The sequence below is a fragment of the Hippopotamus amphibius genome, chromosome 9 (genome assembly GCF_030028045.1).
Source record: "Hippopotamus amphibius kiboko isolate mHipAmp2 chromosome 9, mHipAmp2.hap2, whole genome shotgun sequence".
Lineage (NCBI taxonomy): Eukaryota > Metazoa > Chordata > Mammalia > Artiodactyla > Hippopotamidae > Hippopotamus > Hippopotamus amphibius.
The window spans coordinates 103500618-103527348 of NC_080194.1; the positions used below are offsets into that span (position 1 = coordinate 103500618).

At 48.3% G+C, this 26731-nt stretch overlaps 2 protein-coding genes across 6 annotated transcripts; one reads left to right on the forward strand and one right to left on the reverse strand.

The window, feature by feature from the left end:
• Positions 1 to 687: 687 nt before the first annotated feature.
• On the reverse strand, positions 688 to 12183 carry ZNF3 (zinc finger protein 3). Of its 5 annotated transcripts, none has more exons than XM_057695642.1 (7): positions 12046 to 12183; positions 11411 to 11517; positions 10821 to 10950; positions 8699 to 8834; positions 7487 to 7578; positions 7067 to 7193; positions 688 to 5226 (listed from the first exon to the last, which is right to left on the reverse strand). In XM_057695642.1, exons 4-7 carry the CDS (start codon positions 8751 to 8753, stop codon positions 4157 to 4159), a joined length of 1344 nt encoding a protein of 447 aa, XP_057551625.1. In that variant the 5' UTR covers positions 8754 to 8834; positions 10821 to 10950; positions 11411 to 11517; positions 12046 to 12183; the 3' UTR covers positions 688 to 4156. The 5 variants fall into 5 exon arrangements, with proteins under 5 accessions (XP_057551625.1, XP_057551624.1, XP_057551626.1 ...); XM_057695641.1 differs by having other exon boundaries at positions 11411 to 11552; positions 12046 to 12162; XM_057695643.1 differs by having other exon boundaries at positions 11411 to 11481; positions 12046 to 12161.
• An 11754-nt stretch (positions 12184 to 23937) lies between these two features.
• COPS6 (COP9 signalosome subunit 6) lies at positions 23938 to 26655 on the forward strand. Its single transcript, XM_057695406.1, has 10 exons — positions 23938 to 24042; positions 24258 to 24383; positions 24598 to 24729; positions 25051 to 25139; positions 25240 to 25302; positions 25640 to 25687; positions 25768 to 25882; positions 25974 to 26066; positions 26162 to 26262; positions 26399 to 26655. The coding sequence occupies exons 1-10, from the start codon at positions 23982 to 23984 to the stop codon at positions 26537 to 26539; spliced, it is 969 nt and encodes a 322-aa protein (XP_057551389.1). The 5' UTR covers positions 23938 to 23981; the 3' UTR covers positions 26540 to 26655.
• Positions 26656 to 26731: the final 76 nt, after the last annotated feature.

Here is a 26731-nt window from a genome sequence, read left to right on the forward strand (position 1 = left end):
ACTCCACAGGAGAGAACGCAAAGCTAACAGTAGAAGGCAGAAGCTTATAAGGAGGCAGCACGCTGCGCAACTTAATTGCCAGCAATCAGAAAGCTTAACAGTGGAATCACCTGCTTTTGCCCAGGGCAAGGAGCCTCCCATCCCTGAAGACACCACCAAAGAGGCCGGAGAGCCGTCCGCTGGGGATACTACTGTTGAAAGTGTCTGCACTGAGCGGAGGTTGAAGACCATCTCGAGGTCCTCTTGGACTCTGATTTCCATTGGCTGGAGGTGAGGAGCTGGGGCAGGACCTGGGGACCCTCGCTGGAAGGGTGTAGGGTATGTTTGGGGCCTTATCATCTTGCCATTTGATGTGACAAAGATTCTTTGCTTGAGCAAACCATAGGCTCCCAAACCTTTTCTTAGGTGCCTCTGTGCACTTTGTTGTAAACTCTAGTTCCAGCAAGAGTCCTGCTAAGTCAGTTTCGCAAGTCCCCCATCCTTCACGTCTGACCCCCACCAATATCTAGTCAGATACCTCATCCTGCACCATCACCCCAGGGCAATGTCTGACCACCGGAGTGTATCTTCAGTAAGAATCCTGCTAAGTCAAGTTTAGCCAAAATTTCTTACCCCTAATGCTTCCCCTTAGAATTCCATCCACTGACACCTCCACTCCCCCACCCCACCCCCCACCCCCCGCTCCTTAGCTATAAATTCCCATGTGGCCATGTGGTATTCCAAACTGAGCCTGGTTCTACACTGAGGTATCTTTTCCCCTATAATAGTTCTGAATAAAATCTAGCTACTACTCATCTGGTTTTCAGATGTGTGAAGAGCAGTAAGGGAGAAGGCTGTAGAGATATGTAGACACCAGCTGAAGGAAAGTCTTGACTATATGGCTAAGGAGGTTGAATTTTAAGAAGGAAGACACTGAAACTTTTTGGTAAAGGAATGACAAGATGGGTATAGCACTTTGGGGAGATTAACTGGAGAGAAAATAAATATACTAACCCATTAGGAGACTGTTTATATAATCCAGAGAAGTCATAAGGACCTGAACTCTAGGGTTTGCGGCAATGGAAACACAGAAGAGGAACTAGGAAGATGGTAGACTTATAATTGACAGGTCAAGGCAATTGCCTGGATGAGGTTTACTCTTCACAGGGCCTCCTCACCTCACATCCAAGGCATCCAGGCAGGCTATGCCCTGGGCAAATTTAGTTGTTTTCTCTTCTGTAGACAGGGTTACTACTAACACCTGCCTCACACACAGGCTGTTGTGAGGATTAAATGATATTTAATATAAGAACACCACTTGGGAAACGGCCAGGAGTCCACTGCTATTACTACCTTCACCTGGGAAATCCCACTTCTCCATGACCTCAACTCTGAAACCTTCCCCTCTGACAACAATCTGTCTTTCCGCCCCCTGCTTACGCAACGTGCCCAGGACCTGACACTGGTCAGATGTAGGAAGATGAGAATAATTAAAGAAAACTCATAAGTTTTGACCAGGAGAGCTTTACAGAAAACCTGGGGCAGTTTATGGGGGAAAAATGTATTTGAAGCAAATAATTTGAAACTTTTAAGAGGCCCAAGTGTAAATGCCCCACAGTCTGCTACAGACCCGAGACTGAAGCTTGGGAGAGATCAGTACCCCATGTGCAGATTTAAAACTTAATTTAATAGAGGTTAACAGCTGAGGCAATGGGAGTAAATGGGTTCCAAGGATAACGGCATAGAGACCATTGATACCATGACTGAACAGTAAGGAATGCTCAGTTAGGAGCTAAGAGGAAACACAGGAGAATCAAGTGAATCAGATGTCATAGCTGTTACAAAGATATATTTTTTAAAAACATTTTTTATGCAATGGCCCTTAGTCTCAGGTCCCCCTGAGATGCTCTGAGGAGTGACAGTCATGAAGTCTTCTAGGGGTGGGGTCAGAAGGGGCTGAGCCCTCCCGTGCAGTGACAGCCCATCACCCAGCAGTTCTGCCTGTTCAGGGGTCTTTCCTGGAACTTCATAACTGAGCCTGCACATGAGTAGCCAGGCACAGGCCCGCCCCAAACTGTCCTGCCTGGGACCTCCTCTACTTTACCACACAGGTCTTATAAGGCCTGGCTCAAGTTTATCTCCTAGAAATTTTCTCCATTTCATCACTGTTTCTTTTCAGTGTAAATGTTTAGGCTCTAGCCTCAGGGATTATACTTTATAGGTCTGACTTGGGGCTCAAACACCTGCATTACCAACAAGCAGCCTAGTGACCCTGCCATAAGAGTTCACGGTCTACACTTGGAGAAACAAAGTCAATCTCAAGTTGGTGGTGGGTGTCAAAGAAGAGCCAAAAATGATGAGTTTCATGGTAGTTTTAAGAGATTAAAAACATATTAGGTAGTCAATCACAATATATGATCCAGAATTTTTCAGAGGCCAGAGTTCCAGACATTGCTCATCTTTTCCATCAGACTTGCATTGCAGCCTCTCCACGACTGTAACCTCCCACCAAGAGCCAAACCAAGAAATCTCAATATGCCTGTTGTGGTGTGGTGTGGTGTGGTTATGGCCATGCCACAAGGTTTGTGGGATTTTAGTTCCCCGACCAGGGATGGAACCCAGGGTCCAAGCAGTAAGAATGCCGAGTCCCAACCACTGGACCGCCAGGGAAGGCCCTCAATATGCCCGTTGTTACCCAACATCCAGGTAGGCGCTTGTCAAGGACCCCATACTCAGGAACGCTTTTCTGGTTTTGGTTGCTGGTGTTAAGTGTCATACCACACAGAAGGACATGCCACACATCAAATCCTAAAGGTGGGCATGGACGTGTAAGTGGCTGTGTAGACAAGATAGTCTGTGGCAGTGTGCAGTGTGCAGAGGAAAGGATGGAGTCGAGGGAGAGAGGTTACAGGTTCAAGACTAGAAGGGAAACGGTTGTCTGTAAAGTTTTAAAGATTAATTTTTAAAGATTCTATTTATAGTCACTGTTTCTTGTTTAAACTGAAATAAATCTGGCCCCTGCACAAACACTCCATCTGTCCTTCTGAAAAACTATTCTGTTTAATAGTGCATTTCATTTATGCTACAGGATGAGCAGGATTGGGAAAATATAATGAAAGGTCATCCCTTCTGCTGGGAAAACTTGGGGCGCTCCATCCTACCCCAGCAAGGGACCCTGCTGCCAGGCTCAGGCCCAAGCTTCCTCCTCTGGACTATGCTCTCAGCATTCACACTTGGCTGTTGAAGTCAGAGGTGGGGTCGGGAGAGGCTGGGCTGGGGCCAATGTCATAGGTCACAGATATCAGAGGGCAGGGCAAGCTGGCTGAGCGAGCTCCTAAAAGCATCCTTAACAGCTAGGGGGGTCAGATTAAATCACTTTCCATCACAGGAGTAGCACGAGGAAGAGGGAGAGAGGAGGGGAGGAAAGAGAGCCCAGTGCTAAATGCCTTTGATCCTTTCCCTCATGTCAGACTTACTGTCAAAAAAGGGAAGTGTGGGTTCTCCACCAAAATTATCAGACTGCTCTTTGGAAACTTGGTCTTGCTGCTCCAACAGCCCTGAAGGATACAGTCACTATGGAAAACCTCTCTTAGGGTCCTCCCCCATGCCCAACAAAATAAATTCCCCAGCACCAGATTTCCATAATTAAGGAAGTTATGAAACAAAATAGCACATTCCTTATCAAAATTTAAAGCTAGATTAGAAGCAGTGGCTTTAAAATACAGCCTCCATTTCCCCTTCCTAGCAAAAACACAACCCAGAACATTCTTTCCACTTTCTTCTGTGCTTTGCTGACCCCAACTAGAGGAATCCTTGGAATTTTATTCCTACTGTGCTTCCATCCCCATCGTGGAAAGAAAGGCTCCTCTGGTGTGAGAAAAATGGTCTAGTGCAAACTCCCTTCCCAAATGGAAGGAGACTGGTCCCAGAGCTCCCCTCTACTCCCAGCACTTAATCTGTTGCTTGCACCCTAATTTTTCAAGGCTGGTATCATTCCCTGGGAAACTGACTAGGTTGCTAATCACTGTGCCAGGACGATTTGCCCCAAATGCCCCATTCTCTAAGGTGAAAGGTTGGAGTCGGAAGGGACATATCCTAAGTTGTTCATACTTAAGATAGTAAGGCAGGAACTCTTGAGACTCAGAGGAAGTGAGGAAAACAGGTGTGTGGCTGTCCTTCACGTAGACTCTCTGATATTTAATTCAGCAGTAACTCGGAGAGAACTTTTGCTCACTCCCATTACATTCAAAGGCTTCTCTCCAGTGTGAATTCTCTGGTGGCGAACAAGAGCTGAGCTGTACCTAAAGGCTTTCCCACACTCACTACATTCATAGGGGTTCTCCCCTGTGTGGATTCTTTGATGCTGAATAAGGCCTGAGCTATAGGTAAACTTCCCTCCACATTCCATACATTCATAGGGCTTCTCTCCAGTGTGGATCCTCTGGTGCTGATAGAGGTGTGAGCTCTGGCTGAAGGCCTTCCCACACTCATTACATTCATAGGGCTTCTCTCCAGTGTGGATTCTCTGGTGATGAATGAGGGTGGAGCTCCTGCTGAAGGCCTTCCCACACTCATTACAAGCATACGGTTTCTCACCAGTGTGGATTCTCTGGTGGTGAGTGAGGGTGGAGCTCCAGCTAAAGGTTTTCCCGCACTCGTTACATTCATAGGGTTTCTCTCCGGTGTGGATCCTCCGGTGGAGGATGAGAGCAGAACTGCAGCTGAAGGTCTTCCCACAGTCACTACATTCGTAAGGCTTCTCCCCAGTGTGGATCCTCTGATGCTGAATGAGATGTGAGCTCTGGCTGAAGGCCTTCCCACACTCACTACATTCATAGGGCTTCTCCCCGGTATGGATCCTCTGATGCTGAATAAGGTCTGAAGTTCGATTAAAGCTCTTGCTACATTCATCACACTTGTGGGGTCTGTCCCCCACAGGAAGTCTCTGCTGGGAGATAAGGCTGGAACCCACAGTGAAGCTGTTCCCCAGACTGCTGTATTTCTCACTTCTCCCTCCCATGGGGGTTCGCTTTTCCTCAACGGCCACTTGACCCAAATCCTGTATCTTCCTATTCAGTCTCTTTCCAGAGGAGCTCCCCAGCTGCCTCTTTAGGCTGACTTCTTGTTCAAAAGCTTCTTCAAACTTAAGACCCTGAGAAATATCCTTCTGGAATCTTCCCAACAGCACCCCATGTGATCCTGTATCTTCAGAAATTTCTGGATCGTGCTCAGTTCTGGTCTCACCATCTGGCACAATATAAAACACAAACGTCACTTGTTCTTTGTGGATGAAAGAGTCAACACCAGGGACAGGATAATCACATAATGCTCACAGGCTAAAAGCACAGGCCTCGAATCTGTGTGCAGAGAGGCCCACCCAGGCTGCATGCAGCTAAGGCAGAATAAGAGAACTGGGCCAAGAAAAGAGGGAAGGAGAAAGGCGGGAAGGAAAATCGAGAAAAGAGCCAGAAATGTAGACAAACCTGGATCAGGCAGAGTCAGGGAGCTCAAAACAGAGAGACAGGAATATGGTTTAATGAAGCGACAAAGTCCTAGAGGTCAGATAAACTAGGAGATGGTGACGACAGAACAGTTAGAGGATGAAGGGGGAGCAGGTACAAGACAGTAATCACAGATGCTGTGGAGAGAAGTGGGAAGGTGATGAGTGCAGAGTGACAGGATGAAGCCCTATAGCCCCAGGGGCAAAGCACACTCGCGTTTGTGGTTGTATCACCTATACCAAGTCCATGGAAACAGGCAAGAGACAGGTCAGTCCATCTCTGGGTTCCAGGCCCAGAAAGCTATGCTAAGACATGAGACAATGTCACAGTTTCCATGTTTGCCTGCGCTATTTTCACTGCTCTGGGTTTCTAAGGGAACTTCAGGCATAAAGGACAAGTGTAAAGGGTCTAGGCTGTTAGCATTGTTAGTCTGTCAATATTTTAAGGGGTAAAGGCAGGGCAGTGAGTGCTAGGGACGGAAAGAGCTATTTCTCCCTCATGTGAACAGGCACCTCTCAAGACCTCTCTGTTCTCAGTTCCCTTCAAACCCAGGACCCTCAGCTCTTCCTCTCACTCCAGCCCAGAGATCATGTCAAAATTCAGAAATGGGAATCCTGCTCACGGGGAAAGACATGGGACAAGGTTTATCCTGTTCATACCAAACGGCCCCAGAGCTCAATCCCAGACCCAGGATCTGCAGGGGACAGAGAGGAAATGCATGGGGAGGTCTCAGATGGGAGCTGGGAAGAGCCCCTGGCCTTGCCCAGGAGTATGTCCTCACTGAAAGCAGGTGGGGGTAAAGGAATGAATAGTCCACAGACTAAAAGTTAAGAAGCTAACTGCTCCCTAACACAAGTTCAAATTTCTACAAGAGGAGCAGGTATACTAGGTCCATCCACAAAGCAACAGATCCCTAGAGGGAAGTCCGACAGAGAAGGAGAGGAGCTAGACAGAGTTCCACAATGTTCACTTGAGCATGGAGCAGCACCTCATATATTTAGGGATCCCAATATGCTAATCTTTTGGGAAAATCTCTGGGTTATATGTTAAGTCCTAAGAATAACATGGAAAAAAGTACCAGATTTATTTATTTATTATTTATTTTGGCTGCACTGGGTCTTAGTTGTGGCACGTGGGATCTAGTTCCCTAACCAGGGATTGAACCCAGGTCCCCTGCAACGGGAGCTCGGAGTCTTACCCATTGAACCACCAGGGAAGTCCCCCAAAATACCGGATTTAAAAAGAAGTATAGAGTTAAGAGGCCAGGGCTCAAATCCTACCAGTCACTAGCTGTATGACAGTATGCAAAGCATTTAAGATCTCTGGCCTCTCTTTCCTCACTTATAAAATGAGATTAATTCCAGCTACCTCAACAGCTGCATCACTTTGAGGATTAAATGAGAGACTATCTATGAACACTTTATGAACTGCAAGTTACTGTACAAATGGGAGTTACTACTACTGTTAGAATTTTCTGAGACTAAGTCAGTCCTTAGGTAATGATTTTCAGTGACTCAACTATTACTAGCAAACAAGGAAGCAGAGAAATGCCAAGGAAGTTTTACTGAGGAAGCATCACTCCTTACCCAGCGAGAACACGTTCCCATAATTCTCCAGCATCACATCCCTATAGAGGTCCCTCTGAGCAGGTTCCAAACGCTTCCACTCCTTCCGGATGAAGTACACGGCCACGTCCTCAAAGGTCACCAACTCCTGAAACGACACGTTCTCACATGCAATTTCAGGCTGAGGGATGGGACTGGCAGAGCCAAAAGCTAATTCGGGACAGGGTTAAATAATGCATGTTTGGGAAGTGGGAAAGGTCAGGGTGGAGGAAGAGAGGTGAGAGTCTGAGACAAAGTGCAGTTCCACTGTCCAGTAGGAAAGGCCCACGGTCCTGACGCAGGGAATCACAGTTTAGGGCACTGAATGGGATATTGCTACATAAAAAAAACTTCCGCAAAATGGGAAGGGAAAGAGGAAGGACAAAGAAAAGCACAGCTCACCTGGGCCTTGGCCTTTAGGAGTGCGGCTGCCAACATCTCATCCCCCAGACTGTCCTTGTTGGAAAATGCAGGAACTTTTGAGGAAGGAAGAGCTGAGGACAATCAAACAGTCCATGAGTCAGTCAATCTGCACTTGAGCCTCTCGACCTACAGAAAACTCACGGGTCCTGGGACAACCAAGGACCCACCACCTCTAACATTTCTAACTTCACTCCTTCTGCAGCTATGAAAGGTGCTTATGGCTGGCACGCTCGGTGTGGGCCTTCCTGCGTGAGGAGAGATGCCCAAAGCTCTGCTGGCCCAGGCTCTCCGGTCTGCCCCAGGTCCCCTCCTTTCTCTCCACTCACTCTACCCTCCATGACATCTGCCCGGAACTACTGTCAGTGATTAGTGTATTCTCGTCCATCCTCCCAAGCCTGCCAGAAAACAAGCTGTCCTGTTCATGTCCCTTCCATCATTCTCCACATCTCAAACTCTTGGACAAACTTCTTCACCAGAGGAAAACTAGCTTCACCCCTAACCCTGACTGAAGACATTATTCCCACAACTCTTTTCTTTCTTCTCTATCCAAAGATCAAATCTACACACTGCAAATATTTCCTCTTTCTGTGCTTGATCATGTATCTTTTCCTGTGATCCTTAAGTTAATATATTGGTCTCTTAGAGACTCTAAACCCCTAGATACTAGATTCTGTAGAATGACGCAGACAAAAATGTCTTTAAATGCTTTTTACTACTAAGCATGGGAATAACACCCAAACTGGCTCCAAAGTCAGTGGCGCAGTCTATGAAAGCAAAATACAGATACTTTTTGTGCTTTCCTATCCTTTCTACCCTCTTGCCTGTGACCTGCAAAATAATTCCCCAGAGCTCCCCTAAGCACATGCTCCAAAAGAGCACAAACCAGGGCTACGAAGTTGGCTGTTACAAAGCACCTGGAAAGTGGAATTTGGTGACTGTCACAGCTTTCTTAATGCTGCACGAGGAACTCACAGCCCTTACAAGTGTCTCAGCTATAAAACCTATCAAGCTGTACTTAACTAATGACTTCAGTCAGCCTTTCCCCACTAGGCTGGGAGCTAGTGAAAGGCAAGGACTATGTCCTGTCGAGTCTGGATTCCAGCAGTTAGCCCAGCACTTGGTGAATGAGGGATTTCAACAGGTGATTGCTGAATGGCTGAATAAAAGGATGAGGGAACCCTGATTCCTTACCACTCTCAAGCAGGGCCTGAGGTTCCTGAGATACTTGATCAGCCTGAGTTTCCATGGGTCGGGCTAGAAGCTCAGGTCTCTGTATCCTATTTGCAGAGTCAGCAGGAAGCAGGTTTTGAATGAGAATGAGGAAGCACTGTAGAAGCAAAAGTTCAAGGTTCAAAGATAATTTTTAAAAATCCTCTTGAATACAGAAAGAGGGGAACTAGCATTTCAGTTAGTACCAGAACAGCAAGAGGACATGCAGCAACTGGGATTAGTCCTTTAGGTCAAAGGCCGAAGTTCCTGGATGACATCCCACCTTAGGTCCCCCCACCCCCAACACTGAGTGGTATTTCTAACAACAACAAATGGGGGACACGGGTGCCAAGTGATACCATTAGCAGAATGAAATATGAAGCAACTACTCAAATGAAAAATATCAGAGTAAAGTTAAAAAAAAGGGTTACACATAGATTGTAAAACTTAAGTATATCAACTTTTAAGAATACTTGGAATCACGGATAAAACTAATGTATACATATTTAAAAAAAAAAACCCTCATAAACATCAGAATTAGAATTAGTAGGGGAGAAAAAAAAGAAAGAAAACTTCCTGTGGTAGGTTTCTAGCTGTTACAGTAAATGTAGGTGCTATCCTTAGAGGCAAAGGGGCCATGAAATAGCACCTAAATAACAGAGATCACAGAAAGTTTCCATAAGTTCTCTGTCTCATTTTAAAAACCCTGGGCAAATAACTCAGATCTATTAAATTAAGAAAAATTCGGGAATTCCCTGGTGGTCTAGTGGTTAGGACTCAATGCTGTCACTGCTGTGGCCTGGGTTCAATCTCTGGTCGGGAAAATGAGATTCTGCAGCACAGCCCCCCCCCCCACCCCAAATTCTTCCTCTCGTTTCTTCCTAAGACAGTTTTCTGCTTCCAGTCTCAGTCAAAGGTGGGATATTATTGAGGGATTTGGGCCCTTTTTGTGGTCCTTGTGTCATCTTGTCACAGGGGTGGGTTCTGAGAGACTAGTCCCAGTTACTGGTTTCCTCCCCCCGAGAAGGTAGCAGCCAGCCTTCTTTTTATCTCCCTTCTCTCATAACAGATTTCCTTGGATCAGAATGTAAGTCCCTGAAGCAAGAACCAGTGCTTTTTAAAAAGCATAAGATTATTTATTACTGTCTTTATCCCTACTAAAGTCCCTACTCCTTGGCTGCTGTTCTCTGTGGCTCTAGTGAATAAGATGTAACATTATGACCTAGGTTTAGATCCCAAGCACAAGTTTGTCCTTCACAACTGAATGCTGTGGCAAGAACCAAAGACCGAGAACAGGTGCAGCAGCCACCAGAGCACCCTTACACTGAGGCAAGAACATAGGGAAAAACTCCTGCATCTTGTCTGACTCCCTCTCTTTATTTATCTGCTTATATAACATTTGTGGAGTGCCAGTTACATCACAAGGCACTACTGGAAAGAGTAAAGCAATCAGGAATGCAAAGGTATTTGCTTCGTTATTACAGACTGCTGCACTCACATTAGGCATAAAAAGGGAAGGGGCCCTGAGAGCCACTCAGAGTTCAGAGAACTCCAGTCTTTGGGCAGCAAGGGGATGTAGAAGGCCCATCACCAATGCCACTACACAGTGAAAAGAATGAATGGGGCATGAAACAGTCCCACCGACAATCAAGGTGACACACCCTCTGGCCACCATCACCCTCTTGGCAGGGCCCTTTAACTCCTTCTCAGAGCCAGCCATCTTTTTCCTCCTATCAACCAACTTTACTTTCACCAGGACTGGTTATAAGCTGACCCCCCTGCCCCAACAAATCCGCTCTCAGTCTAAACGCTCCTTAGAAAGGAAAGTCAGAGGCTCTGACTCCAGAGAAAAAAGCAATGCTCCCTCCTCACAGCTGGGTTAACCAAAGCTGGAGCTCAAAGGCATATTGTTGAGAACAAGTCCCCAGTGTCTGGATCAGCAAACAATGTTTCTCACAAAAAGAAAAACCTCCATTGTGCCCCCAGAGCTTCAGGTCCCAGCAGGGCCCTTCCCCTGCTCCACTGCCAACCCCCCCTCCCTGGAGTGCTCCTGGGGACTGTGAAAGAGGACCTGGCAGTGAGAACAAGTCATGGAAAGCTTTACCTGCTGGAGTCTTCCCTTCTTTCTCTTAGAGTTGGTCTCTAAAAGGCCGGAGTAGCAATTATTGGGAACTTGGCAGCCTCTGTTCAAGTTCCTGGGAATTCTGACTTTAGCTGATGCCAGCGCTGTGGGGCTAAGGAAAAAAAAGAAAAAGGAATTTAAAATATTTATGTACGCTTCACTTCTAATCTAGATATTTAGCGATACGAGGAAAAGAGAGAGAGGATGTGTGCTAATAAATACTAAGACCACACTGGTATTTGTGTTGCACCCATAGAGCTGAAATGGAGTCAAGATTCTCCAGGCCAACCTTCTACCCAGGGCAAGAAACACCGTCTCAAGTTCCTAAGGTTCTGGTAGCTAACTTGCTAGATGCTCTCAGCTGCTACAACAGGGAGTCTGTCCCATTGCTGCACAGCTTGGCCATTAGATCTTCAGATGGTAAACTGAAAATCTACCCCTTAGACCTTCACCTCTCAGAGGCTTAGTGCCCTGTGGAGCTTCAATGATAGAATCTTCTTCCACACTGCTCTCCACCAAACACCTGAAACCAAATGATGCCCACTCTCCACAAACTTCTTGGGGATAAATACCTTTAGTTCCTTTATCCCACAGATTTCAGGTTCAGCATCCTGCTTATCCTCTCCCGGAGTTTACACATGCCCTTCAAAATGGACACACCGGTCTGTGTTCAATCCCACTTGAAAAGCGAATCAAATCAGGGATCTAACACAACTGGAAATGGGACACAGTTTGTACCTCTCCGAAAAACACTCGATTTACTGGGCGCCAGAGGGATTATTCTGGAATCTGAATAGTTCTAACTGCGCACACTTCGTAGAACTCCTCATTCTCTGGTCCTCAGACCCAGGGAAGTAAAAAGTGGACCCCCGCCCCTGCCGCGGGCACGGATAACTGTGTTAACATCAAATGAAAGCGTCTCGGGGGACGACCAAGTTAGGGTCGCTATAGTCAGCTGTTTTAAAGAGAGGGACGCCTCTCCAGCCGTACCAGAGCTTTGAAGTGCTTGAGCCGGGCGCTGTCACAGAACCAGAACCGCAGCCCTTTTCCTCCCCCGACGCAGGGCCCGCTGGGGGGTGGGGTCCCCGGGGAAGCGGAGTCGGGGCCGGCGCGTCCCGGCGCCCTGCTCCGGGCGGGCCTGGGGACCCCGCGGGCCGCAGCGACACGGACACCACCCCTTCCCCTGCGACCACTGCCTTCGTCTCACCGCGAGCCCCGGGAGCGTCCGGATTCACCCTGGGGGCAGGGACGGGAGACTTGGGGTGCCGGACACTGACCAGGCCCCGTTGGACCCTGTCACAGACCCACACACCGGGGACAGAACAAAGAACGGAAGTTCCCTCCGTTTCGCTTCCGGGTAGGTTCTATTCATCCCCCCCTCCCTAATCTCCCCGGGTGCCCCCCCCCACGTCCACTTGTTCCGTCTAGGAAAATGGGAGGTCTTCGCCTCTCGGTGGTTTGCTGATTGGGCACAGGGCCCCATCACCCACGCGACACTCCGGGCCTGCCGCCCCCGCCCGCCGCGCCCCCTGCTGGCCAGGCCTGGCGGTGCGCCGCGCACCTGGGCCTCAGGGCGCATGCTCGTCGAGGAGCCGAAGGCGGGGCGTAGGGGACAGTATGGATCCCCGCTGCACTCCCACGTGGCCTCCCCCGAGGCCGCCGAGGGCCAAGCAGATCGGACAGTGTCAGAGAGATCGGAGTCCCAAGCTGACCCGCAGCAAACAGGAGGACGCTGGAAGCATTGAATGTAGAACATTCACCCTTACTTGCAGTTTCCAACTAAACCGAGTATGTGCTTCCAAACAAAGCAAGGTTTGTGTTTGTTTCATGTAAAAATGCCTCCTTGAAATTACTAAAGTCTAAAGAAGAGAGTTCACGTGAAGGCAAAACCTGTACAAGGGAAACAAGCAGAAAAGATTTGGGGAAGTTACCAATGCAGATCCATCCAGATGCAAAGAGAACTGGTGAAGCCCCATCAGTGTGAAGAAGGTGTGAAACACGTGAAACACGCTGAAGGGAATGAGAAGCGAGGCTTCGTGGTTCACTCACGTTCACTCACTTTTGTGCCCTCACAGGAGGAATCCTGAAACTGTCAGAATCAAGTCCTTCAGGTGATATACAAAATGAAATCTTGTGATCTCCTGATTCCACTTACGGCCGTGCCTGGCAGTTGATCTCAATTTTTACTGCCTCCAGCATTTATAGCGCACCCATTCAGCTCTGCAATGCAACAGACCTTACTCTCTGGGGACTTGGCTTTAAGGACAGACAGTAATCTAACTAATTCCAGGAAGATATGGTAAGTGCTAAGAAAAGGTGATGAAGAGCAGGACCCTGTCCAGAGGTGAAAAGACTTTCCTGCAGTGATACAGGCGGGTGAGGGGAAGAGAGAGTGTTCTCTGTAGAGGCAGCAGCCAGGGCAAAGGTACAAGAACAATTCACAGGTAACAAAACTTGAGGGTGGCCTGAGAGCTGTGGGTGTGTGACCCATCTCCAGTCCTTCTAGACCCCTTAGATTCCCAGCTCCATCAATGCTATCAGCTCTTATTACTCTGAGGCTTAGAAGTCAATTTGCAGCCGCCTGGTTCATTCCCAGCAAGTTCTCAGAAGCCCTGCTATTAATGATTTTTCTTGAGTCTGTGGACTTAGAAATGCCATGAGTCACAGAGGGGAGGCCCACAGCAGTCCATCAAGGTGGGGAAGAAAACATTTAAACTTCCGTATAGCTTTTATCTAAAAGAAAGGGAAGGGATTTCCCTGGCAGTCCAGTGATTAAGACTTTCCCTTCCAATGCAGGGGGTGTGGGTTTGGTCCCTGGTCTGGGAGCTAAGATCCCACATGCCTGGGGCCAAAAACCAAAAACGTAAAACAGAAGCAATATTGAAATTCAATAAAGACTTTAAAAATGGTCCACATCAAAATAAATAAATAAATAAATAAAAGAAAGAGAAAAAAATAGAGTAAAAAATGTAAGCCTTGGTAGGCACATCCGCTGAGGCACCATCGGCTCCAAGTAGGAGGCTCCTGACCTGGCTGGACCCCGGGGCCCCCACCCGCCCCCACCCGCCCCCACCCAGCCCCCTCTTGTGATCCAGGGCCAACGAAATGACCATTAAGAAGTGATGCCAGATGCAAAAGTGATGAAACAGTCAGTTTGTCCTAAAGATGCAGCTATGACTTTTCAAACAGATTAGAACAAAATTTGTCTATTTTGTTCCATATCTCAGAAGAGAATTCCACAAGAATACATCTCTGAAGCCTAGAATTTGGCTTAGAATTTTTCATATTTTTATTTCTTTTTCTAAAAATTAATTAATTAATTAATTGGCTGCATTGGGTCTTTGTTGCTGTGCGAGGGCTTTCTCTAGTTGCAGCGAGTGGGGGCTACACTTCGTTGTGGCACTTGGCCTTCTCAGTGCGGTGGCTTCTCTTGTTGCAGAGCAGGGGCTCTAGGCTTATGGGCCTCAGTAGTTGTGGCTCGAGGACTTAGTTGCTCCTCAGCATGTGGGATCTTCCCGGACCAAGGCTCGAATCTGTGTCCCCTGTATTGGCAGGCGGACTCCTAACCACTGCACCACCAGGGAAGTCCCTTTCTTTTTTTTTTTCCTTTATTTCGTCTTGAATCAGATTTGGTAAGTTAATTTTTTCTACAAATTTATCTGTTTCATCTAAAATCTAGAATCTTCTGGTATATTGTTTGTAATATCATCTTATCTTTGAAATATCTAATTTTGAGCAGTTTGCAAAGTATGTTCTGTGGATCTGTGTGGGTCCCTGAGACCAAGGGGTCCAGGGGGGTCAAAACTATTTTCATAAGATATTTTTTTTGTCTTTTTCACTGTGTTGACATTTGCATTGATGTTACAAAAATGATGGTGGGTGAAACTGCCAACACCTTAGCATAAATTCAGGTAGTGACACAGAATTGAGCTATTATATACTTTGTTGCCATGCATTCATAGTTTTTAAAAAAATATTTATTTTATTTGTTTATTTGGTTTTGCTGGGTCTTAGCTGTGGCCTGCATACACTTAGCTGTGGCATGCACATGGGATCTAGTTCTCAGACCAGGGATTGAACCTGGGCCTCCTGCAGTGGGAGCTCAGAGTCTTAACAACTGCGCCACCAGGGAAGTCCCAATGTCCAAAGTTTTTTTAAAAAATCCAGTTTCATTTAAGTATGTCCTTGATGAAGCGATAAAAATATTAATTTCATTTTTAAAATAGTAAGACTTATCAGAAGTCTATAAAAGGAAGGGTACTGGTGGCCATATGTGGGTCTCATGTCATACTGCAGCCATTTTCAGACAAGGATATGAGGACCTGGGGGAGGGGGCTTCGGGAAAGGGGAGGGTAGAGAACACACAAATCTTCCCAAAGAGTGGGAGGAGACAGCCAGTTCTGAGAGAATCAATTCCCAGATCCTTCTTTTCTTTTTTTTTAAAAGTTGTTTCAAACTAGTTTATTTAGGAGTTCCATTTTCACTCCTCAATAGATTTTATGTATTGTCTGCGTTGGGTCTTCGTTGCTGTGCATGGACTTTCTCTTGCGATGAGCAGGGGCTACTCCTTGTTGAGGTGCTTGGGCTTCTCTTGCTGCGGAGCACGGGCTCTAGGCGCTCGGGCTTCAGTAGTTGTAGCACGTGGGCTCAGTAGTTGTGGCTTTCAGGCTCCAGAGTGCAGGCTCAGTAGTTGTGGCGCACAGGCGTACTTGCTCCACACAGCAGCCCAGGGATTGAACCTGTATCCCCTGCACTGGCAGGTGGATTCTTAACCACTGCGCCACCAAGGAAGCCCCAGATTTTATGTATTTCTCATATGCTTCTTCACTCATTGGTTCATTTAGTTCTGAAGGGTTACTGAGTGTCATCTTGATCAGCCAACCATCTTCATAACAAGATTTGCTGACAAGTCCTGGATTTTCTGCTAGAGCTTCATTAATTTCTGTTACTTCTCCTGATAGAGGAGAATAGAGTTCACTAGAAGCTTTCACACTTTCCAAAGCACCAAATTCCTCTTGTTTGTTCAATTTTGTCCAGGCAGACTAAACAGCATCTCCCAAAGCTTTCTGTGCAAAATTGCTGATTGCCACGGTTCCAACACCGTTTTCTGCTGTTGGCCATTCACGTGTGTCTGTGAATTTACACACGGACAGCAGAGCAGGGGCTGCTGCAGCACCCAGGGCGTAGTGGCCACAGAGATGGCGCGCAGGCTGCACACTGAGGCCAGCACGATCCTTGCTGCTCGCAGAGCCATGTTCGCCCCCAGATCCTTATTTTCTATCTGTTCACCTTTAAAACTGCTCTCCTGGAAAACATCCCTGTGGCCAGGGCACCCTCTTTCTCGGTCGCCTTCCCCACCTGGCAGAAGATAGGCTTCTCACCCCCAAATCTTACAGTGGTGCATTGCTCCCAGTGTGTCAAAACTTCTAGAGTACCAAACAAAAGGATTCATTGTGAATCTTGCTGCCAACATTGAGTAGGTGGGCAAATCTTTTGTGAGTCAAGTGATTTCCTGTTATTTCCCTCCAAAAATATCAGAGGAGGACACGGCCATTTCTGGTGATAGATCACAGTGTGATTTTGGCAGATAAAATTGACATGGCTATAACTATATTCCTTTCACCACTCAACTCATTTATGTGATCAGTATTTCTCAACATTTATATCTAAAAAAACAAAAGTAGGGACTTCCTGGTGGTCTAGTGGTTAGGACTTGGCACTTTCACTTCCAGGACCCAGATTCCATCCCTGGTCTGGGAACTAAGATTCCACAGGCTGTGTGGGACAATAAATAAATAAATTAATTAATTAATTAATAAAATGCTGCTTCTTTAAAAAAAAAAAAGACAGGCATCTAAGTACTCGGGCATCCTGGACAGTGGGAGCCAGCAGGCTTGAAGCTCTGGAGAGGGACAGACAGGACGTCTGGATGTACTTCTATTCCAGTTCTGTGCGTGTGAGCATTCTTAGGGGATCCACCTGGACCCCAAACGATTAGAGGGCACCCCAGTTAGCTTTTAGAGGTTATTGGAAATGGATGCATGATTCTGTAGTTCTTTCACCTTTCACCAAGTGCCCTAAGATTCTGCACCGGGATGGCATTCTCTGCATCCCTGAAATAAGGGAGGCCCCTTAATCCTTGTCTTTTGGTCAGAACTGCTGGGCTGATCCCTTTGGATCACCACTCGACAAGGCGCAGCTCAGAGCAACAGCAGCTCTGGGGCCTCCCAGCGGTAAACGCTTCCTGCTCGGTAACTGGAAGTTCCTGGCCTCGGGGAGAGATTGCAGTTAGCGCTGCAGTCCCAATATGGTGCTTCGTGGCGTGTGTAACTTAGCCTCTCCAGACTAACTCGTGCAAAGTAGGGGAAGGAGGGTGATGAAGGGCCCCGGACAGCTCGCAGAATCCGAAGGCAGGATCCATCTCAGAGCTGGGACGGCGAGGGAAGCAGCCACTCCCTAAGCGATCTGACCCGGCTTCCTCCTCCCTGGGTCGGTTCCATTATCCTCTCTGCGAGCCCCCTAGGCTTACTCCTGCGCATGCGTACAGGACCCCTGGCTACGTTTAGAGACGCAGAGGCTCAGCCAGACTTTCTTGTCTGTACTGAAGGCTGGAGGAAGGGAGATGATGCACTTTTATATCCAGGAAGCCTCAGTTGGGAGGTCAGCTCGCTTGTCAGTTATTTTCACCTGTGGCAAAAATTCATATGGGTCTTTTGCAAATGAAGTTTTCAATTTTGGATAAATAGCCGGACATCCTGGGTGGCACATGCCATGAACGGCTATCTGTGCAGCCCAGAGTCTGCCTGCTTCCTGTGGGTGGAGGGCGGGCATCTTGCACCTGTGCCTGGCAGCGCATCTCCCAGTGGCCGCCACTGGGCTGAGACCCATCCATTTATCTTCGCCGCCGCTGCTTGTTCCAGCAGGCCTGCCTGTAGCCCTTGAATCGGGACTGGCTCCTGCAAGCTGTTCTGGTGAAACTCCAGGTAAGATTCATCATCTAAAACTGCAGGTGAGGAGATGGAGAGAGATGTATACCCTCTAGGATTGTTAGAGATCAGGAAGTTGAAGTAAGTCATACCAGAGAACCTCGATTTCCTGGTAAGCAGGAGGCAGGGTGAGAGTGGAGGGGTCAGGGTTGCAGAAAATGGGGCTGCCGACTAGGGGCCCCAGCCTGGGTGCCTGGGATGGGTTACAGGTGTGCAGAGACTCCTCAGCACTCAGATGGGCAGCAGGCTGGTTTTAGGGTAACGTCGTCGTCATCGGAAACAGGGAAACGATGCTGGTGTGGGAGATTTCATCAAGGTAAAACCAAGAGCACTTGGCAACTGATTAAATGCCCAGGATGAGGGACCCAGAGGACTAGAAGAGAGAATAATTTTTTGACCCACAAGTGCTTTGGGGTCTGCTCAGAGTCTACTAGTTCCTGCAACATCTGAATACTAGGCACTCTCTTTTTCTGGATTGTAACTCCTAAGGGAGAGGCATGTGGGCAAATTTATCTTAGTTACTCCTGCAGAACCTTAATCAATTAGAAAATTAATGACGATTTATTTCTAGATTAAATTCTGGTCACCTCCAGGCCTTATCCTGTCTTGGTTCATCCTCCTGGATAAAGAGCTGAGTGGTTTGTGTGTGGGGGGGGGGGAGGGGGTAGTTCTGGGGGACAGGAAATGCCCAGGAGATGTGGCCTGCCTGGAGATGACAAGCCCATTGCGGGATACAGGAATGTACTCGAGGTTGGCACCTGGGGCAGGATTCTGTGAGCTGCAGCTGGCCAGCTTCTCCTCTCTTCCCACCACATGGGGCACTGCCACAACTGACCCAGGTGGCCTTTGCAGCCCCAGCCCAAAAACAAGTCCACTTGTTTTCATCAGTGTGGGTTTGAAGGGGGCAGTCATGGTGGCCTTGTGAGTCATCACCGCTCTGTGCCAGACAAGGGTGTCTGGACAGGTCACCTTTCAGGCCACTGGCTTATGTCAGTGCTGCCTAAGCCAGTGGCCTGAGTGTCCACTGGGCTGGGCTCATAACCCGACTGCAGTACCTGGTTGCTAGTTTTAAGGGCAGAGTGCTGGGCACAGGGTGGGCAAGGTCCTAAGAACCGTGGGTTGAAATACAGCAACATGCATGCATGCAGAAAGAAAAGTGCCCCTGGGCTGGGGCATTTACAGGAGGCCAGGAGGTACCAACCCTCCACGCAAGGGAGGGGACAGTAGTGAATTGTGGGTGCTGACGCTGGAGTTCGAGGCCCAGGAAGGAGAAGGCTGAAGGTTCAGTTTCCCCTCTGCTGCCTCCACCATGCCCTTCAGGCTAGCTTCCCCCCCTGCCCCGCAGCCTCAGCTGGAGGGTTGCCGGGTCTCCTGCTGGTGGTTGTTGTAGCCCTTGGCAAATGTGTTAGATTTCTTGGTCCTTGTTCCTGTAGGGGAAGAGGGGTAAGTGTGAGAGGGGATTTTCCCACTCAGGGACTGCTGTATGTAGAGGGTGACATGGAGATCACTCCCCAACTTGTCTTCTTTCCACCTCCAATGGTCCAACAGAAACCAAGACTGTGAAGCAAGGAGGGGACATCACAGCTTTACTTACAAATGGGATTGCTGCCTGTGCTCTCAGAGGCCCCTCTCACTGCAACAGTGCCACCTGCTGACACAGCCACCGGGTACCTCTGCCACTGAAGAACTCCAGACCCAGGAGGCTTTGTAACTCTCCAGCCTGATACCCCCATTTTGGGGTGAGTCAAATCGAACCTGACAGTTAACCAGATGAGAGGAGTCTAAAAGGCCTCGCGAGTCAAATAGAAACGGTGTATTTTAAGGCGCAGTCAGCCTGGCCCTTGAGGGATTTTACATGAAAAAGTGGCAGCTACTGCCTTAGGAGAAACCACCTGAAGCAAACTTGTGGTTTGGTGGGGCCCTCAAGTGTTGCAGATTCCACTAAATACCCATCCTTGGTTCACTGACGGCTTAGCCAAGGTGAAATCTGATGGGTGCATTGGGTGGCCGCTGCTGTGGGGCAATGAACTGCGGAATCACACCTTGGTTCTACCTGACAGTTGGATCATTTGTGTGGATGCCCACGGTGGGGACCTGGTCTCTGATGAGACCCCCTGGCACCAAGTTGTTGATCAAGCCTGCACCGCCCAGAAGCTCCCTCCTTCTCCTGGTAAACTGACTCCATGGAAACTTTGACACCCACTAGGGGCTCTCTTGGTGCTGGTGTCCCTGTTCCAGTCCAGTTGACTGACTCAGGCCACATCATTATGGCCCTTGTCTCATGTTTTAGGCTTTGCAGACCCTCTACAGTCTGACATTGGTGCACCTTTTGTTACAAAAGCCACTCAATATGGGCCAATAGTCAAGGTGTTGCATGGATATTCCACACTACCTACCACCCACAGCGTCTGAGTACCAAGCCCTGGAATGGCCACTTTCAAATCAGCTCTACTTCCCTCACCTTCTGGTCCACACATCTTAGTAAGGCAGCCTGGTCGCTGAATATGGCTGTCCCCTCTCGGTCTGCCATCTCTTGGGTAATGATCAGGATGGGGAGCTCTCTAGACTTATTTTGAAAACCAAGGATTCTGCCCTGACCACTTGTTGGTATGACATTCCTTTTCTTTCCTCTAGTGGCTACTCCAGGTCAGCCTGGCTGGTAGACTCTCTGAGTACAGCCTGGCCAAAAGGAAGCCTAGGGGATTCCAGCTTAATTCTGGCCCAACCATCAGGAGTCTCTTGTTGGATTGATGTGGTTCTGGATCACGTAATTGAGGACACTGCTGTCTCCAGCTCCCCTAGAGTGTCTCACACTTGCTGTGGCAGACTGAACAATGGCCCCCAAGATTTCTGGGTCCTAATCCTTAGAACCTGCGAAATGGCAAAAGGGATTTTGCAGATATGATTAAGAATCTTCAGATGGGGAGATTATCCTGGATTATCGCAGTGGGCACTAAATGTAATCCCAAGTGTTCTTATGAGAGGAAGGTAGAGATTTGGCTACAAAAGGCAATGTGATAATGAGAGCAGAAGGACAAAGAGATTTGAAGACACTGCTAAAATACTAGATTTGAAGATGAGGAAGAGGCCATGAACCAAGAAATGTAAGGAATGCAGTTTTAGAAGCTGGAAAAGACATCAAAAGGGATTCTCCCTTAAAAGGAACATGGCCCTGCAGACACTGTGGTTTCAGATCAGTGGAAACTACTTCAGACTTCTGACCCCCAGAACTGTAAGACAATAAATGTGTGATGTTTTAAGCCACGAAATCTGTGGTAATTTATTTCAGCAGCAATAGGAACTGAATACATGTGCCAAAGTGGAGGGAGTAAGGGGTCTTCATAAGGTTTGTAAAAATGCCTCATCACTCACACCTAACCCTTCTGAACAAAAGGTCTGGAAATAGGGGCTAATTGGAGAAAAGGAGAAGCCATGGTTACTGGGATGTGACTTCCATCACCATTCATAGTTTTTCTTGTGATGAGAACTTTTAAGATGTACTCTCAGGAATTCTCTGGTGCTGCAGTGGTTAGGACTCTGCGCTTTCACTGCTGAGGGCCCGAGTTCAATCCCTAGTCAGAGAACTAAGATCCCACAAGCTGCGTGGAGTGGCCAAAATAATAATAATAAAAGAGGTACTCTCATAGCAGCTTTCACATCTGTGCCTCCTTTGCAGGCTCTCTGAGCAGACCCCCTGCTCTATTCCCCACCAGTCCAGTCACCTCCACTCTATGGAAGGAAAAGTTAACAAAACAACAAAGTGATGCCTTATGTTTAGTTTTGTTGGAAGGGGAAAAAAAGAACAGCGGGACAGCTGGTTTAACACCACCATTTCAACCTGAGGTTTTTTGTTTTGTTTGTTTGTTTTTTCCACAGGAGAAAAGACATAAAAATTTTATTTGATGTTAATATTTTAATATTACATGCATGAAAACCTTCATAAAAAAGAAGTGAAGTCCAGAGAAGGATTTAGACCTGGGAGTTTATACATCATTTTCACAAAGGGCAATAAATTTGTGGAGGAGTGACAAGGGAAAGGGAAAGGGGATTGGCTTCTAGGAGCAGTAAATTGTAGGAAAGTAAATACATGGAAAACTAACAGAAGATGAGGATTCTGTTAGTAAAGTTCTTTTGTGTAGACCCATCTCGTGCTGACTTTCTTTTTCGTGGTAGTGGATGTTTCTCTTCCTCCTTGTATTGGGGTGGGGGGAGGGAGGCAATCTTCTCAAAGAGATATTTATGTCCCAACTTTTAGGCAGATGGTGGAGGGCAGAGAGCTCTTCCTGAGTTTGCTTCTTCTTAATTGCCTTCAGGTCAAAACAATCCTTACGCCATAGTGGCAGATTTGGGGGTGGCATATTCTCAAGCCCTTCATAGATAAAGCCCACTCTCCATGCATTGTTTCTTGTCCTTCCTCTTATCACAAGTACAACCTGAGGTTTTGATGGTAGTTTTTAAAAATACAGTGCACTTTAAAGAAATGCTCAGTTGAGCTTACTTCCAAAGCATGTATAAACAACTGATTCAAAGTCATCTTTAAATTTCACCATAACCACTGTTTTATGAATTGTATAGTTATCTGAACAATGTCTTAAAAGCATTTGAAACAACAAAAAGACGAAGAGATTCTGTAATGATTGAAACAGCAATGCAAACTAGCAACTTTAACACCAGAATCCTTTTTTTTGGTCTTCAATCTAGCTGAGAAGCATTATAGTCTTCAGAAGCTGCCTATTATTTAAAAGATATACATATTTCTGACCTCATTTTTCCTGAGAGAAGTGAGGCATATATAGAGAAGTGAGGTTCTTCCATAACCCTCTCAGTTGAGTGGGAGGTTTTTCACTCATTGGGGATTAGAATGAGAGAAATTCTTTTTCTAACTTCCCTTTGGCCAAAAGCCCTCTCTCCCTGTAGGATTTCTCAGGCCCCTTCCTTTGAGGGCTGCTGGCCCTTTAATTTCCCTTCATCCAGGCTCCATTTAGGAGAGATTGCTTAATTCACAGAAGTCACCATTACCACCAGAAAACATCTCCTGGGACCTGCTGGTTCTGAGCACGGGTAGGCTGCACAGGGTCAAGATACAGGTCTCTACCTGTTCTCTAAGAGCTAACACTTTGGGTTCAGTGCAGACACACACTAAAAGAGCCAGGGAAATTATAGAGGCAACAAGATGAGGTAAAGGCAGTGTACACGACTTGCTTGGATGCAGGGGTGGGGAGGCGGCTGGAGTGGGCCAGGTTTGCCAGAGGTGAGTTTGGAAAGACTGATGGAGATGGAGGGTAGAGGGAGGTTGGAAGGGGTTAGAAAATGCTGGAGGTGTTCCTAGTGCCCTAGGTAGTGCAGAAAGAGGAAAGATAGGCTGTGTAGATGGGTCAGCCTGGCTGGTAGACTGAGTACAGCCTGGGCAAAAGGAAGCCTAGGGAATTCCTGAACTCTGTATCAGGCTCCACCGCAAAGCATTCACTCAAAAGAGGAAAGATAGGCTGTGTAGATGGGTCAGCCTGGCTGGTAGACTGAGTACAGCCTGGGCAAAAGGAAGCCTAGGGAATTCCTGAACTCTGTATCAGGCTCCACCGCAAAGCATTCACTCAAAAAATCATTTAGGTGCCCAGGTGTCAGGTACAGTTTTGATCACCGGGGTTACAGTGATGAAGGTGACAGATGGCCCTTAAGTGGGGGTGAGTGAGGCGTGTGAAAGGAACAGACGTGAGGGCCAGTGTGGCTGAAAGCATGGGGACCGAGAGGCAGAAAAGCAGAGGCCAGGGCCGGCTGGCAGGCAGGGGCCTGATCTTGCAGGGCCTTGCAGGTCGTGGTTAGTGGTCTGGGTTTTATTCTGAGGGCAGCAACAGGACGTTTCATTCATTCTGCAACAGCCTTAGGAACTAGGCAGCCTAATCCCAGTTTTACTGACGAAGACGATCAGGGTGGGGTTAGGTAATTTGTTTAAGGTCGGCTGCAGGCGAGAGGGTCTACGAAAATCTGCCGGCTCTCCCCGCCGCGGGGCCGCCCGCGATGCCCCACCGAAGCCAGGCAGGAACAGTGGGCTCAGCCCAGGGTCGGGGCGGGCGCGCGCGACGGCAATACTGCGCATGCGCCCCTGCCTACGGAAGCCGAGAGGTAGGGGGCGGGGCGGACGCTGGCGGGCGCGGGGGACATGGCGGCGACGGCGGCGAACGGGACCGGAGGGAGCAGCGGGATGGAGGTGGATGCAGCAGGTAACGGGGCGCGCGGGAACGGCTTCTGGAGACTTCCTTGGGGGCGCGTCAAGGCCTTCCTGGACTCCCGGGAGAAGTCGGGAGGGCGGGTCAGCAGCGAGCTCCCTGGGTTAACTTGCGGGAGGGATGTATGGCCCAACTCTGCTGTCTTCCACTCCCGTCTCCCTGGAGGATCGTGGGGCCCGGACTCTCACCCCGTCTTCCTCCTCCCTTAGTCGTCCCCAGTGTGATGGCCTCCGGAGTGACTGGCAGCGTTTCAGTCGCTCTTCATCCCCTCGTCATTCTCAACATCTCAGACCATTGGATTCGCATGCGCTCGCAGGAGGGGCGGCCTATGCAGGGTGAGTGTTCGGCGTAATTCTGCAGCCTCCTCTCCGTGGTCGCATCCCCCAAATGGTGGTCTTTTCCCCTTCCTTTACCGAAGCCAATTCCTCCTCCGCAAATCACCATTTCCCTAGTATTTGGTTCACACTGACCTCAGACCGTCAAGCTATAATGATTGGGGAAGTTCGGGATTCCATACCCTCACCTCTTGTGGGTCCTTTTCTCCTCCAGTGATTGGGGCTCTGATCGGGAAGCAGGAGGGCCGAAATATCGAGGTGATGAACTCCTTTGAGCTGCTGTCCCACACCGTGGAGGAAAAGATTATCATTGACAAGGAATATTATTACACCAAGGAGGAGCAGTGTGAGAGGGGAATAGACGGGGGGGGGGGGAGGAGTGGGAGTGGGGGGGGGAATGGATAAGATGGAGAGGGTTGGGGAAAAAAAGCAGGAAAACAGGATCAGAATGGAGGAAAAGTGAAGAGTAGCTGAAGAGATCTTAGAAAAAGAGCACATTCAGTTATTCCCCACAAAGAAAGTAAAGAGTGAGAGATGGAAGAGATTTAGTATTCTAAATTGAGCCAGGATGGGGAGGGGAGGAGCTGGTTAAAAATACACCAGGAGCTTCAAATTAAGGAAGGGTGGTTTAAAGAAATACTGTGTGCTCTGGCCCCTTCCTCTCCAGTTAAACAGGTATTCAAGGAGCTGGAGTTTCTGGGTTGGTATACCACAGGGGGGCCGCCTGACCCCTCCGACATCCACGTCCATAAGCAGGTATACACGCTCATAGGTGTGCATGCTGGGGTGGAGACTAGAGGATGAGGGGAAGAAGAAAGATGGGCCCTGACCCTCCTGTGCGTCCTCCCCCTTCCAGGTGTGCGAAATAATTGAGAGCCCTCTGTTTCTTAAGTTGAACCCTATGACCAAGCACACAGATGTGAGTAAAACTGACCCCGTACCCACTTTGTCCTGCTCGTCCATCGCTATGCCCATCTTTCATTCTCATCCCCTGCTGTCTTTAACTGTATGACATCTCTTTTAAATTGAGTCTCCTTTTTGCAATTTACCTGGTGTGAGATTTTGAGTTAGTCATTTAACCTCTAAGCTGCATTTCCCCCATGTGTAAAATGGGGATAATTCCTACTTCACTAGGTCCTTGGGAGGATTAGATGAGAGAAAATGTGAAAGGGCCAAGCCCACTTTTTGGCACTTAGTATGTAGGTTCAGGTGTGTTTGATGTGAGTAAGAGCTGTTCTCCCGTCTCTTCTTTACAGCTTCCTGTCAGTGTTTTTGAGTCTGTCATAGATATAATCAATGGCGAGGTAGGTAATTCCCTAGCCTTCAAACCTCAGATCCTGCTCCTGGCTTTTCCTGCTTTTGACTCTCCCTATGTGCCCCACAGGCCACAATGTTGTTTGCTGAGCTGACCTACACTCTGGCCACAGAGGAAGCTGAACGCATTGGTGTGGACCACGTGGCCCGAATGACAGCAACAGGCAGTGGAGAGAACTCCACTGGTAAGGGAGGCTGGAGGGGCTTCCTTAGAGTAGGGGTGGAAGGTGTGGCCACACACCTTCTCCACCTTGGCCTGTCCCTGTCCCCCTGCAGTGGCTGAACACCTGATCGCACAGCACAGCGCTATCAAGATGCTGCACAGCCGCGTCAAGCTCATCTTGGAGTACGTCAAGGCCTCTGAAGCAGGTAGGACAGGTGTCTCCCTGGCACTTGAACCACTTTTCCTCTTCCTCCTGGGGAAGCAACGGCATCCACATTAATACAGCCTCTTGTGCCTTTAGGAGAGGTCCCCTTTAATCATGAGATTCTACGGGAGGCCTATGCTCTGTGTCATTGCCTCCCAGTGCTCAGCACAGACAAGTTCAAGACAGACTTTTACGATGTGAGTGTAAAGCCCAGGATGGGGAGGTGGGGCTCACACTGCCATTTTTGCATGCGGGACGCAGAACCCCGGCTGTTCTCTGCACGCAGTGGGGGACCCAGAGCCCCTAGGGAACTGGTTTTCTGTTCCCTTGCAGCAATGCAACGACGTGGGGCTCATGGCCTACCTTGGCACCATCACCAAGACGTGCAACACCATGAACCAGTTCGTGAACAAGTTCAACGTCCTCTATGACCGACAAGGCATTGGCAGGAGGATGCGGGGGCTCTTCTTCTGAGGGTACTTGAAGGGCTGATGCACAGGGTCGGACAGCTGTCAGGGGAGAGGTGCTACACTCCCTTTAGAGAAACCTGTCGCTAATAAAAGGGGAGCAGCCCCTCGATACCCCTTCTAGTGGCTCTGTCCTCTGTTAGGCACCACACACTTGGATCTTAAAGCCTCGATGCTGTGGGCACTGTGGATGGCTGAG